Source organism: Dendropsophus ebraccatus, chromosome 7, assembly GCF_027789765.1.
Source record: "Dendropsophus ebraccatus isolate aDenEbr1 chromosome 7, aDenEbr1.pat, whole genome shotgun sequence".
NCBI lineage: Eukaryota > Metazoa > Chordata > Amphibia > Anura > Hylidae > Dendropsophus > Dendropsophus ebraccatus.
Genome location: NC_091460.1, coordinates 7385721 through 7402833, shown reverse-complemented (window position 1 = coordinate 7402833; position 17113 = coordinate 7385721). Strand labels below are relative to the sequence as shown.

At 44.9% G+C, this 17113-nt stretch overlaps 1 protein-coding gene across 1 annotated transcript in view; it reads left to right on the top strand.

The window, feature by feature from the left end:
• Positions 1 to 11970: 11970 nt before the first annotated feature.
• Positions 11971 to 17113, top strand: part of LOC138796411 (vomeronasal type-2 receptor 26-like) — a 28549-nt gene continuing 23406 nt past the window's right edge. Inside the window, exon 1 of the mRNA XM_069976008.1 lies at positions 11971 to 12203. Coding sequence (XP_069832109.1) covers positions 11971 to 12203 — 233 coding nt within the window. The remainder of the gene's footprint in view (positions 12204 to 17113) is intronic.

Genomic DNA, 17113 nt, shown 5'->3' with positions numbered 1-17113 from the left:
TAACATTCCCCTGCCCATTGACAAGCCACCTGCTCCACCCCTCCTCTCCCCCACTTTTTGGCCCACAGAACTACGTCCTCTGGCGCTAGTGGTGTCAGATCGTAAGTAAGGAGGGTGAACACCAAGTAATCGGTGTTGTCAAAAACTGGACAAGACAAGGATGCTAAATTACCATCCACCATATTCACTCTCTGTTCCTTTGAACTGTGCCAGTGCCTGACAACCTAACTAAAGCCTCTGTCTCTACCACCAGGGTGCACCTATACACTGTATGACACCCCCTTACACAGGGCAATCAGTAGTGAGCTTGGAGATGCCTGGAGTAAGAAATACAGAAATCAGAAAATATACTGGTGGTCACACTAGTTTTTTGGCGGCAGTGGTATGCAATCTGTTGCGGACTGCAGCTATATATATACTGTTGGCGTGGTGAGAGTTCCGGCCGGCACTAACTACAAGGTACACCCAATGTAGGAAACCCGGGACTGGAGTCCAGAGCACACAAACTGTATCCGAACCGTAGAACGGCGGTGCAGAGGCAGATAAAGCAGGGTATATAAACAAGGATCAAGAAACAGAGTCTCGCACTCACCGGACTGTAGCTGCAAGTGGTTTATTTCCGATACATCAGAATAGGCTAGGCGGGGAGAGGGGAGATGGCAGAGCAGGTGTGTTCAGCAGGAGCAACAAAATGTTTCACGCCTACAGAGGCGCTTCGTCGGGCTAGGAACGCCTTGTACGTGCAGGGGAGGTGCTTAAGTAACAATGCAGTTAACAATAAAGTTGTTGAAGAACAATCAATAAAGTTGTTACAATAAACAAAAGTAAAAAAACACAATGAAGAAAAATAAATACGGAGCTCAGTTACAGTAAAGTATTAAGATCATTCCTCTCATTGAGGCCGCTTGGCCCGGTAGCATCAAGACGTAGAATCCATCGGGTTTCTCGCTTGAGGAGAAGTTTTAATCTATCTTCGCCATTGCTGGGGGGATCTATACGTTCTAAACCTATGAACCGTAATGACTTGGTGTCACTGTTGTGGGCAGTACGTATATGATCAATTAACCTAGGGACCCCCTTGCCCGTGCGGACAGAGTACTGATGTTCTTTAACCCTTTAAGGACATGGCCCATTTTCGTTTTTACGTTTTCGGTTTTTCCTCCTTGTGTTTAAAAGGTCATAGCACTTGCATTTTTCCACCTAGAAACCCACATGACCCCTTATTTTTTGCGTCACTAATTGTACTTTGCAATTACAGGCTGAATTTTTACATAAAGTACACTGCGAAACCAGGAAAAAATTCAAAGTGTGGTGAAATTGAAAAAAAAAAACGCATTTCTTTTATTTGGGGGAAATGTGTTTTTACGCCATTCGCCCTGGGGTAAAACTGACTTGTTATGCATGTTCCTCAAGTCGTTACGATTAAAACGATATATAACATGTATAACTTATATTGTATCTGATGGCCTGTAAAAAATTCAAACCGTTGTTAACCAATATACGTTCCTTAAAATCGCTCCATTCCCAGGCTTATAGCACTTTTATCCTTTGGTCTATGGGGCTGTGCGAGGTGTCATTTTTTGCGCCATGATATGATCTTTCTATCGGTACCTTGATTGCGCATATACGACTTTTTGATCGCTTTATATTACATTTTTTCTGGATTTGATGCGACCAAAAATGCGCAATTTTGCACTTTGGGATTTTTTTGCGCTGACGCCGTTTACCGTACGAGATCAGGAATGTGATTAATTAATAGTTCGGGCGATTACGCACGCGGCGATAGCAAACATGTTTATTTATTTATTTGTTTACTTTTATTTAAAACCTGGGAAAAGGGGGGTGATTCAGACTTTTATTAGGGGAGGGGGCTTTTTACTATTAACAACACTTTATTTTTATTTTTTTACACATATACTAGAAGCCCCCCTGGGGGACTTCTAGTATATTCACTTGGATCTCTCATTGAGATCTCTGCAGCATAGATATGCTGCAGAGATCCATGAGATCGGCACTCGTTTGCTTTCGGCTGCTGCAGCAGAAAACAAACGAGTGCCGAGCCGAGGACGGCGCCATCTTGGACGCGTCCCCGGCCGGCATCAGTAACGGAGATCGCTCCTCCGGGACAAGGTCCCGGAGGAGCGATCTCCCCCACTAGACACCAGGGAAACGTTGCCTCCGGTAATCGGAGGCAGCTGTCAACGTTGACAGCTGCCTCCGATTAGCTAATTAGCGGGCACGGCGATCCGACCGTGCCCGCTAATAGCAGCGGTCCCGGGCTACTCGCGGCACCCGGGATCGCGGCACTTCAAAGCGAGGCCGCCGCACGGCCCCGCTTTGAAGTGCAAGTGAGGACATATGACGTAGGGGTACGTCATATGTCCTTAAGAGGTTAAAACGTGTCCACAACGGACGTTTTGTTTTACCGACATAGTACCTGCCGCACGGGCAAAGGATGGCATAAACGACATGAGTCGTTCTGCAGGTTATAAAGTCGCGGATAAAACATTCTCTGCCCCCAAGATTGACGTACGCTTTGTTCAACAGTTGGGGGCAGTAATGACAAGTGCCACATCGCTTGTTGCCTTCCGGCAAGCTGCGATCCAGCCGGCTCCTATTTTGGGTGGCTCGATTCTCGGTTAGAGAGTCGGCTATGGTAATGCTCTTTCTGAAAGTGATAAGCGGCTTACGGTCTACTACGTCTTTAAGGTCACTGTCATGTTGTAACAAAAACCAGTGTTTTTTAATGATGCTGGTCACCACCTCATTTTGGTTGCTATTCTGTAGCGCAAAAGTAAACCTTTTGTTGCTAGGATCAAGAACCTTTTTAGATTGTTTACGGGATTTAACAGATAGGAGAGAGGTTCTGGGGAGGGTATTGGCCCTTGCGTGCGCCTCTTCTAGGAGTTGGGCAGGGTAGCCTCTATTCAATAGACGGGCCTTAAGATTGGCGGCTTGCTGCTGAAAGCCTTCTTCAGTGCTGTTGATACGTTTCAACCGTAACATCTGGCTGAAAGGTATTGACCTTTTGGTCTGTGATGGATGAGAGCTGCTAAAATGTAATAAGGAATTTACAGCAGTCTTTTTTCGGAAGACAGTAGTGGACAAACCTAGGGGCGAAGCTTCAACTAAAACGTCAAGAAACTCAAGCGTATTACCTCCAAAACAATGTGTGAAAAACATATTACGTGAGTTATGGTCATTCAGAAAAGAAACAAAACCCTGAAAATCCTCCTTGGTGCCATTCCAAACAACAAAAATATCGTCCACATAGCGGTGGAAAGAAACGATACCTGTGATGTAAGGATTGCATGGAGCAAAAACCAAATCCATCTCCAACTGTGCCAGAAAAAGATTGGCATACGTACAGGAGACCGGCGTGCCCATTGCAGTGCCGGTCTCCTGACGGTACCAATCTCCTCTGTATATAAAACAGTTATTCCCTAAAACAAAAAACAAAGCGTCCCGCACAAATTTACGAAAATTCAAGGGTTTCTCAAGGCGACCGAGGATGCGGTCGACAGCCTCCACACCCGCATCATGTGGGATGCGGGTGTAGAGGCTCTCTACATCCACGGAGGCCAGGGCAAACTCCGGTTGCCAATGGATATCAGCCAAGACCTGCAGGAAACTGTTAGTGTCCTTGAGGTATGTAACAAAACACTGTAAGATGGGGCGAAGTGCCCAGTCTAAGTACTGAGAGAGACCCTCAGTCACCGAGCCGACCGCCGAGACGATGGGACGACCCGGCGGGCGGCTCAGCGACTTATGGATCTTGGGGAGCAGATACCATTTAGGAATACGAAGGGACTCGGGGATGAGCCGCTCAGCCGTTTTACGGTCTAGGGCACCGGTCTGCACGTGGGTGTGCAGCAGGGAGCGCAACTGTTCCTTGATCGAAACTGTGGGGTCTCTACTCAGTTTACTGTAGGTAGTAGTGTCCTGTAGTTGCCGTGTCGCCTCTAGGTGGTAGTCTTCCTGGGTCATAATGACGGCAGCGCCGCCTTTGTCCGCACGGCGGACTAGCAAATCGGGCCTAGATTTAAGCCACGTTAAGGCTCGATGTTCACGGTCTGTCAAGTTGGAGAAAGGTGCCGGATAAGAGAGTGCCTTGACATCTCTCAGGACTGCCTTTTGGAACAGATCCAGTGGGCTCCCTGGGGTAACTTGGGGCGAAAAAGTAGAGGGGTTTCCCCCAGTGAAAGGGGCATCTGTAGACACCGGGTCGTCCCATCGTCTCGGCGGTCGGCTCGGTGACTGAGGGTCTCTCTCAGTACTTAGACTGGGCACTTCGCCCCATCTTACAGTGTTTTGTTACATACCTCAAGGACACTAACAGTTTCCTGCAGGTCTTGGCTGATGTCCATTGGCAACCGGAGTTTGCCCTGGCCTCCGTGGATGTAGAGAGCCTCTACACCCGCATCCCACATGATGCGGGTGTGGAGGCTGTCGACCGCATCCTCGGTCGCCTTGAGAAACCCTTGAATTTTCGTAAATTTGTGCGGGACGCTTTGTTTTTTGTTTTAGGGAATAACTGTTTTATATACAGAGGAGATTGGTACCGTCAGGAGACCGGCACTGCAATGGGCACGCCGGTCTCCTGTACGTATGCCAATCTTTTTCTGGCACAGTTGGAGATGGATTTGGTTTTTGCTCCATGCAATCCTTACATCACAGGTATCGTTTCTTTCCACCGCTATGTGGACGATATTTTTGTTGTTTGGAATGGCACCAAGGAGGATTTTCAGGGTTTTGTTTCTTTTCTGAATGACCATAACTCACGTAATATGTTTTTCACACATTGTTTTGGAGGTAATACGCTTGAGTTTCTTGACGTTTTAGTTGAAGCTTCGCCCCTAGGTTTGTCCACTACTGTCTTCCGAAAAAAGACTGCTGTAAATTCCTTATTACATTTTAGCAGCTCTCATCCATCACAGACCAAAAGGTCAATACCTTTCAGCCAGATGTTACGGTTGAAACGTATCAACAGCACTGAAGAAGGCTTTCAGCAGCAAGCCGCCAATCTTAAGGCCCGTCTATTGAATAGAGGCTACCCTGCCCAACTCCTAGAAGAGGCGCACGCAAGGGCCAATACCCTCCCCAGAACCTCTCTCCTATCTGTTAAATCCCGTAAACAATCTAAAAAGGTTCTTGATCCTAGCAACAAAAGGTTTACTTTTGCGCTACAGAATAGCAACCAAAATGAGGTGGTGACCAGCATCATTAAAAAACACTGGTTTTTGTTACAACATGACAGTGACCTTAAAGACGTAGTAGACCGTAAGCCGCTTATCACTTTCAGAAAGAGCATTACCATAGCCGACTCTCTAACCGAGAATCGAGCCACCCAAAATAGGAGCCGGCTGGATCGCAGCTTGCCGGAAGGCAACAAGCGATGTGGCACTTGTCATTACTGCCCCCAACTGTTGAACAAAGCGTACGTCAATCTTGGGGGCAGAGAATGTTTTATCCGCGACTTTATAACCTGCAGAACGACTCATGTCGTTTATGCCATCCTTTGCCCGTGCGGCAGGTACTATGTCGGTAAAACAAAACGTCCGTTGTGGACACGTTTTAAAGAACATCAGTACTCTGTCCGCACGGGCAAGGGGGTCCCTAGGTTAATTGATCATATACGTACTGCTCATAACAGCGACACTAAGTCATTACGGTTCATAGGTTTAGAACGTATAGATCCCCCCAGCAATGGCGAAGATAGATTAAAACTTCTCCTCAAGCGAGAAACCCGATGGATTCTACGTCTTGATGCTACCGGGCCAAGCGGCCTCAATGAGAGGAATGATCTTAATACTTTACTGTAACTGAGCTCCGTATTTATTTTTCTTCATTGTGTTTTTTTACTTTTGTTTATTGTAACAACTTTATTGATTGTTCTTCAACAACTTTATTGTTAACTGCATTGTTACTTAAGCACCTCCCCTGCACGTACAAGGCGTTCCTAGCCCGACGAAGCGCCTCTGTAGGCGTGAAACATTTTGTTGCTCCTGCTGAACACACCTGCTCTGCCATCTCCCCTCTCCCCGCCTAGCCTATTCTGATGTATCGGAAATAAACCACTTGCAGCTACAGTCCGGTGAGTGCGAGACTCAGTTTCTTGATCCTTGTTTATATATATATACTGTATGACACCCCCTAATACAGAGCAATTTGCAGTGAGCTTGGGTATGCCCTCAGTAAGAAATACAGAAATAAGAAAATATACTGGTCACACTATTTTTTGGAGGCTGTGGTATACAATCTGTTGGTGGCTGTACCTATACACACTCTTTACACACTCTTTACAATGTGCAAGCAGTAGTGAACTTAGATATGGCTTGCGTAAGAAATACAGAAATCAGAATATATACTAGGGGTCCCACTAGTTTTTGGGGGGCTGTGGTATACAATCTGTTGGTGGCTGCACCTATACACTGTGTGACACCCCTTTACACTGTGCAGGGATCTCTAATGCCTGGTAATGGTGGGAAACTGTCTAATGGTGTTTTTACTCCCAGATTATAGACATCCCACTTTATACAAAGTTACATAGTTACATATATAGATATGCAAAGCAAAGTCACAGCAATTTGTTAACCAAATTCGCTAAACATGGCGGCTGCAATGGTGGCTGCACATGTTATCTTACAGTACTGTCACTGGACGGGAGAAAGAAATTAACCATAATCCCTTGTGGTCGTCCAATCAGCTGCAGGCCCCTCTGTGATCTCAGTACCTCCCCCTCTATATATGGTGATTCGCTTACTGGAGGTGGCCAGTCGACTGTGTATAGTGGAAAGCCGGACGGCAGCAGGCAGTTAGAGCAGGGCAGGGAGAGAGTAACTGAGAGATATAGGGGAAGGAGAGAGGAGGAGGGGATAGGCGCACGGCCGGCCTTAGGGGAGATGCCCCCCCCCCCCAGTATCTCCATATAGTAATTATGCCCTATTCACAGCATCCCCATATAATAATTGCCCCCTCTGCACAGCCTCCACATATAATAATTGCCCCCTCTGCACAGCCTTCCCATACAATAATTGCCCCCTCTGCAAAGCCTCCTCATATAATAATTGCCCCCTCTGCACAGCCTCCACATATAATAATTGCCCCTTCTGCACAGCCTCCTCATATAATAATTGCCCCCTCTGCACAGTCTCCCCATATAGTAATTAACCCTTCTGCACAGCCTCCCCATTTAGTAATTGAACACTCTACAGATAATCTCCATTTAGTAATTGTCCCCTCTGTACAGCATCTCCATATAATAATTGCATCTCATAATAGTAAGGACCTCACCCTGTAGAGAGGAAAAATACAACAAAAAAAGCAGCCTGCTCACCTCTCAAATCGCAGCAGCTTCGCTCTTTTCCTGGAGCTCCGGTCTGCAGCTACTCAGAGAGCTCCGGGTGCAGACAGCATAATACACAGCTGCCTACACCGAGGTTACCTGCTGCAGCCCGACAGCGTCTGCCCTCCTGCTCTTCTCTCCTTTTCCGGACAGGTAACAGAACTGCCCTTATGACCGCAGGTATAACGCCGCCTGTGGCCGGCCCTACTCAGGTCTAGATGCAATAAGTATGGGGACTTCTAGACTAGTGTTGATCAAACTGTTCCAGAAAAGTTAGGTTCGAGGCAAACATTTCGATTTTCTCGAACTGGAACCAAACTGAACATTTTACTGTTTGTTTGAGTTAGCGTTCGAGCGCCTTTCTGTCAGCCAATTAGTGCAGAGCACATAGAAGAGTCAGAAACGTCATTGCTGAGGTGTAGGGGTCTCATTGGCTGCTAAAATCACATGACCATCTCATATAAAAGTCACTGTGCTGCCTTCTGGACGCCATTTTCAGCTCACTCACTGTGCTGGATAGAGTGCTCTCTCAGTGTCTCATTGCATGGCATTTCAATTAGACAGATAGGTAGTGAGATTAGTGATATTACTGAGATAGGTAGGGAGATTAGAGAGATTAGTGTGGTGTTTAGCAAGGTTGGACTAGCATATTTGCAACAATCATTTTCCTGTCCACAGACACCATTGCAGTCACAGCAGTACTTAGCTTTAGGATTGCAGGCTGCATATTGGATTTGCAAATTTATACATAGTGCCCAAAAGTGTATTTTCGTGTGCTCACATCTGTTATACATTATTTAAACGTACATCTGATTTGTGTACCTGGATTTGTTCAGTGATTACAGCTGTATTCCTATCAGCTGACATACGTTCTTTGTCCGTCATAAAAAAAATACGGAATACTTCACCTCTGTTATACCAAGTAATTAATCGTACATCTCATTTGTGTGCGTGAATTTATCGAGAGTGGGTAGATCTGTTGATTTCTGTTGATCTGTTGATTCAGCACCGCGCATGCGCACAGGACACTGAAACATACTATGCCATGTTGGAAGTGGGAAAAATACACTAAGATGTGGGCACAAAGTGAATATATTGCTGTAGATATCCACATGTAATACATGTAGCTGTATAGAAGACTAATGTTACTGGTGGTCATATATGTATTAAACGGGACATATAAATCAATAAAGATGGTCACAATACTGTAAATCTATAAGAGGATCTATCAAACTTGAACGCTAACTTGAACAAACAGTAAAATGTTCTGTTCAAGAAAATCGAGATGTTCGACTCGAACCTAACTTTTCTCGAACAGTTCGATCAACACTAGTGAGAGTCCCAACCCAAGTAGTACTGTGCTCTGCCGGGTTGTAGAAATAGAAGAATACTTGAGAAGAGAGAATACTTGTGCCCGTGTTTTGACTCTTTTGGCCTTTGCACCACCTATTGCCCTATCAGTGTTGGGGGACCCGTCCTAGTGGGTGACAAAAGCCCCAGACCTTGTTACCTAGGATGAGCGGAATGCTGAGGGTTCCCTGCTTACACCGGCGCTGCAAGATAGAGTTCATAAGCTTCTAGTAACTTTGCTCTATCCAGATCAGTTCCTTGCCTTGCTTTGTGGATACTGTCCTGCACTGTGTCTCTCCTTGTCCACAGTGTGGGTTGAGATGATCTCTGACTTCTCCTCTCTAGTGAAGGGTCTAACCCTGCATAGTGTTGAGTGGAGTTACTTGAGAAGAAGTTGCATGTGCCTAAGTCTGCTTTTAGACTGCACGCTGAGACTGGGGACCTGGAAGAGGGCCAGGGCCCAACTGGACCATTGTAGAGAGTGTTCTGGCTTGTTGTCCTTCCTCTACAGAGTCTACCCACAAAATACCTTACTTCCTCTACCCATGTGACTTTCTATCTACAGCCCCTTTAAGGTGTGCTGTGACTGGGTGAGGAGTGCATGTGTGAGAAGTAAAGAGAGAAATCATAGGATTGATAGGATGAAATGGATTACGATCTTACTAAGGGATCCGTGCAGAATTCGAATCTGCATAAAAAGCAAATCATCCAGAAAATAATACTTGGCTTGCGAAGAAAGTTCAATGTAAGAAGAAATCGGGGGCAGATATAAAGGAAGTGGTCTGACCTGAAATACAAAAGCCCAGAGCAGCTGGGACAGATCCGTTTGGAGATACGCCGGGGTGAGTAACATGCTGGAAGCCTAATACTGGGGTGTGTAATATACTGGGGAGTCCCATAGAGAAAAACATGCAGCAAGGTGAATGATAAAAAGGAATGAAAAAATTAAGAAAAACACTGCATACACAAATAACATTTTTATTAACAATAAAATAAGAATTTTTAAGAAAAGGAAAAAAAAATAACTCTGCCTTTGGTGTTGCCTTGCCAGCATTGCCTGCCTTTTTTAAAACTCAAGTTGCAGGCCTCTCAGCAGGTGACTAGCTGCATAAAGGCGGGTGGGAACCTCATACTTGGGTGTGTAATATGCTGGGAAACTCATACTGGGGTGTGTAATATGCTGGGGACCTCATACCGGGGTGTGTAATAAAACCGCTTATGACATGTGGGTACTGATTTATTTTGAAGAGCATCGCCAACAATGCAGGCAGGGTCCAAGACAGGTGGATCCTCTGCCCACACCTTGTAGTAAGTGTAAAGATATGTATATTAAACCTCTAATGACTAGTGTTGATCGAACTGTTCGAGAAAAGTTAAGTTAGAGTCAAACATCTCAATTTTCTCGAACTTAAACTGAACTGATGTTACTGTTTGTTTGAGTTAGCGTTCGAGCGCCTTTCTGTCAGCCAATTAGAGCAGTGCAGAAACGTTATTGCTAAGATGTAGGGGTCTCATTGGCTGCTCATTGCACATGACCATCTCGAATAAAAGTCACTGTGCCGCGTTCTGGGCGCCATTTTCTCCTCATTCAGCATGCTGTGTGGATGGCAATCTCAGTGTAGCATCGACTGCCTGAACGCTGCCATTTCCATTAATCACTGTGCTGCATTCTGAGTGCCATTGTCTCCTCACTCACTCACTGTGCTGTACAGACGGCTATCACAGTGTATCATCTGCCTGCAAGCAGCCATTTCGAGTAGTCACTGTGCTGCGTTCTGGACGCCATCGTTTCCTCACTCACTTTTCTGTACAGACAGCTATCTCACAGATATGCAGTGAGATTAGTGATATTACAGAGATAGGCATTGAGATTAAAGGGGTAGTGTGGCGCTAAACTTTTATTCACAAAATAGCAGACATTACAAAGTTATACAACTTTGTAATGTGTGTTATGTATGTGAATAGCCCCCTTCCCTGTGTTCCCCCCCCACCCCGGAAGTGTGGTGCATTATACTCACCGCATTTGTGTCGACCCCCGGCCGCCATCTTGGGACAATGACGACATCTTCGGGAGCCCGGCTGAACCGCTCCAGCCGTCCCTCATGTCGGCCACCCTCTGCCAGAGATGGTCATGTGATTTTAGCTGCCAATGAGACCCCTACACCTCAGCAATGACGTTTCTGACACTTTATGTCATGCTCACATATGCTATGTACGGATTGGCTGGCTTGAACGTAAGCTCGAACTCTAACGCTAACCCAAACGAACAGTAAAATTTAAAATGTTCGGTTTGGTTCGAGAAAATCGAGATGTTCGGCTCGATCCTTACTTTTCTCGAACAGTTCGATCAACACTATTGATAACCCCTGACCTCTGCACAGCAGGCAGTGAGAACAGAGGTCAGGGGTTATCAGTGCATGGAAGCAAAGTTTTCTTTGGCTTTTGCCTGTTAACCATTTTTTGTGTTGCAGCATGTTAGTAAACATTGGGTCACTTTCACACTGCAGTATATAAGGGGTTAAGCAGAAGGACACAGGAGGCTCTTATCTTCTCCCCCGGGCCCCCCTCCTGCATGGGCCCCATAGCAACTGCCTACCCTGCCTCTATGGTAGCTACGCCACTGGTCCTAACAAAGGGTTTTCGGGTCTTGGCTGTCTAAAATGTCTGACAATCCTCTAAGCAACTAAACCTAGTGCAGCCCGTTCAGAATACACACCAGCTGCCTGTCTGTGTGAATAAAGCAGCTGCTGTACAGGTAGCCAGACAATCCTCTGTATATATGGACGAACTATACTGTGCTGTGTCAATAGTTATTGGTCCAAAAATGGCACCAGGGAAGATGGGAGAAGCATTGAATTTTTACTGCGTATTATGTCAGATGCTTGATCGAAAACGAGCATTTCGAATAGTGTAGTATTTCATCGAATGCCTACTCGATCGAGTACTACTCAATTAACTCTAAAATGTGTCTGTAGCATTTCTATTTTTTTCCTGTAAATTTTTTTACCCCAGAATATTCTCACATGTAAGATTTACCTGGAGCTACACTGTGAAAAAGGGTCTGAAAGAGTTAATTCTTGAACACATTTTCTGAAAAGTAAGACTGATAAATTTACACAGAACTATAAATTAAATTATACTTATCTATTTTTTTTCCTGGCGCTTCTGGTTGTTGCGCTGCTGTCTGTGAGTCTAAATCGGTCCCCGGCAATGGATATAAGCAGCGGCAGCCTGCCTGCCTGTGAGGATCTGAATGCGGAGACCTTGTCACTACCATGGATTATTCTCCTGCTCTTACTGCATTTTATCTCTTTATATTCCTATTACCTGTACAATCTCATGAAGACAATAATCCTGGATGTCGCCTGCGTAAATTTGAACCTAAATTTGAATATGAATATTACAAGGAAGGAGACGTCATTGTGGCCGGCCTGATCTCCGCTCATTATAAAGTTATTAGATTTGAAATTTTTGACAGTTCAGATAATTTATTCTTGTTTTGTTCAATGTAAGTATTTTCCACATCACTGACTGTAGATTCTGCACTGGAACTGAACACTGCCGGCTGAAATGTCTAATTTTTTGGAGTGTGGAAAGTGTAAATTTTCCATTAAAGGGATAAGCTCAGTCAGGTGGAATAAAGAATACTCACTGTCCTGGCTCCCCCACTGCTGCCATTATCACTGAGCCCGGTACTGATGCACAGCACTTCCTGGTGTCAGTGTTGGTACAGGGAAGTGGCGGGTCAGACGATCAGTCCTTGAGGGGGAACACCGCTATGGCTATCTATTGTCCAGGAACTGCTGTGCAGCCGGACCTAGCTCTGTCAGAGGGATGGGGAGTAAGGAAGGTGAGTATAAGTTGTTTTGTTTTTTTTTGTTTTTTTTATATGCTGCTTGTTTACAGTTATGCAGAATGACTTCCCAGAAAACCATTACCATGTGTAAAGCACAGTGAACAGAGGAAACTCTCAGCTGCTTTTCCTGACTTATTGAACACTAAATGTGGCTCCTGCAGGTAACAGGAGAAGGTGCACAAGGTCCAGTACAGAGCACAATGCACCGAGTGGGGGAATCCAGTCACTGTCACCAGATCCATGTAAAAAAAGTGACCCTCAATGTCAATGATTTCATGGGTGTTTTTATTTAAGGAGATGAGTGTTACGGATAGCCACAGAGCTGTGACCCTTACACCATGAAAATGTTGTGACATAATTGTGAGAAAGCTGTGCACACAAGGTATCTGGGAAATACTGATGAACTTAAACCCATGTGCATGGAGTGACAGTGACCATTGAAGGAAATGCTTCTCAATACCGGTCCTCATGGCCCACCAACAGGTCATGTTCTGAGGGTTTACAGGTGATGTAATTATACTGATTGCATCTGATATCATCATGAGTAGAGATGAGGTAATCAGTTAAATATTTTTTTTGCGAGATTCATGAATATTCAGTCAGATTAGCGATTATTCTCATTAAAACGGGCAAACTATAGTAGCTTTAATGGTGGGACTATTACAGAGTAATGTTTTGTTGTGTTTTTTTTTGTTGTGAGTAGTGATGAGCGAACATGCTCGTCCGAGCTTAGTATTCGATCAAGTATTAGGGTACTCGATGGTACTGGGTACTCAGACGAGCATCTCGCGATACTCGCCAAAATCTCATCATCCGTTTCCTGTAAGTTTGGGCGCAATTTCTCAGACAATAAACATGCAGGAGACTCGTTGGTACATCCTGCGATCACGTGAGACCCATACAAATCGATAGCAGCGATTGGTTGGCCAAATTAGATGACCCTGCCATATAAAAATCTCGGCCTCTGAGGCTCGGCTGGAATGTTTGCTGGAAAAGATTAGGGACAGAGCTGCTGCTGGTCAGCTAGCGAAACAACTAAACAGCCCTTGTAAGGGCTTCAAATTGTTTTTAAATTGTATTACTACAGACTGCTGGCAGAAAGGGGACATTAGGTGTTGCATACAGACCCCTAAGAAGTGCTCAGTACTATTTCGTTGGGACCACTGGTATATTTTCTGATTTCTGTATTTCTTACGCAATGTATATTTAAGTTTACTACTGCCTTCACAGTGTAAAGGGGGGGTCACAGAGTATGTATAGGTGCAGCCACCACCAGATTATATACCACAGCCTCCAAAAAAAAGTGGGACCTGACCACCAGAATATTTTCTTATTTCTATATTTCTTACTTAGGGCATACCCAAGCTCACTGCAATTTGCCCTGTATTAGGGGGTGTCATACAGTGTATAGCTGCAGTCAGATACAGATTGTATACCACTGCCTCCAAAAACCTAGTGTGACTACCAGTATATTTTCTGATTTCTGTATTTCTTACTCCAGGCATCTCCAAGCTCACTACTGCTTGCCCTGTGTAAGGGGGTGTCATACAGTGTATAGGTGCAGCCACCAACCACCAAGCGCAGCGTTCAACTGTCCCTAAAACAGACCTTTGAACAGAAGCGCAAATACACTGCAACTCACCCCCATGCACGAGCCCTTAATGTGCACGTAGGCAAATTGTTGAGCCTGGAGATGCTGCCCTATCGGCTGGTAGAGACAGAGGCTTTTAGTTAGGTTGTCAGGCACTGGCACAGTTCAAAGGAACAGAGAGTAAATATGGTGGATGGTAATTTAGCATCCTTGTCTTGTCCAGTTTTTGACAACACCGATTACTGGGTGTTCACCCTCCTTACTTACGATCTGACACCACTAGCGCCAGAGGACGTAGTTTTGTGGGCCTAAAAGCTGGGGAGAGGAGGGATGGAGCAGGTGGCTTGTCAATGGGCAGGGGAATGTTACCACAACTTCTACAGTCACATTCAAAGTCAAATTCAAACTCAGAACAGCGGTGGGGAGAAGTGGTGAGTCACATGATGCAGGGAATGTTACCCCAACTGCTACAGTCAAATTCAAACTCAAAACAGCACATCCTTGTCTTGTCCATTTCAAACCATATTATGTGTGGATGTCATCTTACGGGTGTCCTCTGCCGTCCTTTCACCAGTACCTTCTACCTTCTTTGGATGTTGTAGCCGTTTTGAAGGCAGGATTGACCAGGTCTTTTTAATAACATTCCTGGGCCTCTTAAGAAGACTGTATTGTTATTCTTCGTCCCTACCTCCAAAGATATGCCTCTCACGCACTACTGCATGAGGCTGTGAGGCTAAATCTAGCCATAATCCGGCTATTTTAATTGGATGATTGTATTGTTCATCTTGGTCTGGGTCAGTGGTGTCAGGCTAAGTTTTTTGGGTGGTCCATATGCTACCTGTGTTTGAATGGTACTCTGTGTCCTCACCGCCATGCTGTGTCAGGCAAATTGTTTGGGTGGTTCATATGCTACCTCTGTTTTTAATGGTTCCCTGTGTTCTCACCGCCTTGCTGTGTCAGGCTAAATTTTTTTGCACGTTGCCTTTAGTCGGTAGCTTTAGGCGCAGCAGCACTACGGTAGGTAAGCGCCAACAGGCAGTGCTCCAACTGCTGAGCAGGACCTTTTACCTTCCTTAGATTTTGTAGCCAATTTGAAGGCAGAATTGACCAGTCCTTTTACCAGTACCTTCTACCTTACTTGGATGTTGTAGCCTTTTTGAAGGCAGGATTGACCAGGTCTTTTTAGTAGACAGGCTACCGCACTTGCCCTCTCTTAGATACTCTTTAAAGGATTAAAAGTGTATTCGTTCAGAATCCGGGGCCTCTTAAGAAGACTGTATTGTTATTCTTCGTCCCTACCTCCAAAGATATGCCTTTCACGCACTACTGCATGAGGGTGTGAAGCTAAATCTAGTCATAATCCGGCTATTTTAATTGGTTGATTGTATTGTCCATCTTGGTCTAGGTCAGTGGTGTCAGGCTACGTTTTTGGGTGGTCCATATGCTACCTTTGTTTGAATGGTTCCCTGTGTTCTCATCACCATGCTGTGTCAGGCAAAATTTTGGGGTGGTTCATATGCTACCTCTGTTTTTAATGGTTCTCTGTGTGCTCACTGCCATGTTGTGTAAGGCAAATTGTTTAGGTGGTTCATATGGTACCTCTGTTTTTAATGGTTCCCTGTGTTCTCACCGCCATGCTGTGTCAGGCTAAATTTTGGGGTGGTTCATATGCTATCTCTGTTTTTAATGGTTCTCTGTGTCCTCACCGCCATGCTGTGTCAAGCTAAGTTTTTGGGTGGTTCATCATATGCTACCTCTCTTTTAATGGTTCCCTGCGTCCTCACCGCCATGCTGTGTCAGACTGAGTTTTGGGGTTGTTCATATGCTACCTGTGTTTGAATGATTCCCTGTGTTTTCACCGCCATGCTGTGTCAGGTTAACTTTTTGGGTGGTTCATCATATACTACCTCTCCTTTAATGGTTCCCTGTGTCCTCACTGCTATGCTGTGTCTGGCTGAGTTTTTGTTTGGTTCATATGCCTACCTCTGTTTTAACCAGGCTGTTGCCCATAATTTGGCATAATAGTGCAATTAAACAGCCTCAGAGGCAGCCATACATGCTGCCCCTGATGTTTCCTGTCCATTTCCGGGGTGTTTATATCATTTTCTGAGGTTGACAGGTTTTCACACAACCTTTCCTCTACCGAACTTGGGTCCCCTACAAAAATGCTTGAGTTTCCCATTAACTTCAATGGGGTTCGTTACTCTAAACAAGCACTTGAGTATCGGGAGATATTCTTCTCGGGTAACAAGCACCCGAGCATTTTAGTACTCGCTCATCACTAATTGTGAGTCAAAAATTGGAAAATGTAAATTTTTACAAAATGTCAGTCAGCCAGTCAATCATTCAATTTTTTCTCAGGACAGAAGTGGTTGTTGGTGGATCAGATGTGTATACTTACCTTTTCTCCTTGGATAGAATTGGACATTGGTGGATCAGAGGCGTAAAATGACACTTTCTCCCAGGACAAAATCGAACATTGTAGGTTCAGCAGTGCAAAATAACATTTTCTCCAAGAACAGCAGTAAACTGAAGTGGCAGCACAATGTCTTAGTCCTAGAAGGCAATGTCTTAGTCCTAGAAGGCCCTAGAAGAAACAATTGGAGGTGCCAGCGGCGGCACTAAGACTCTCTTAGATCCTGAGGGGCCTAACACACACAATTAACGGTGATAACTGTAGCAGGACTTTTTCTTTAAAATATTTGAGAAAAGAAAGCAAGCCTTCAATGAATAGAAACACACAATTTATACATTTTTTATGTCAATTAAAATTACTGTAATCCATGAGTTGAGCTGAATGGGCCATACAACTGCCAAAAAACGGAAATGAACACTTAGAAATCCCCACTGGCAAAAGCACAGACCATGTGATAGAGAAAAGAATAAAGATAAGTCGGGATTCAAGACGGCTTTACACGGATTGTTTAAAAAAAAAAAAAGAGTGGCAGATTTTCCAACAACCTGCACCGAT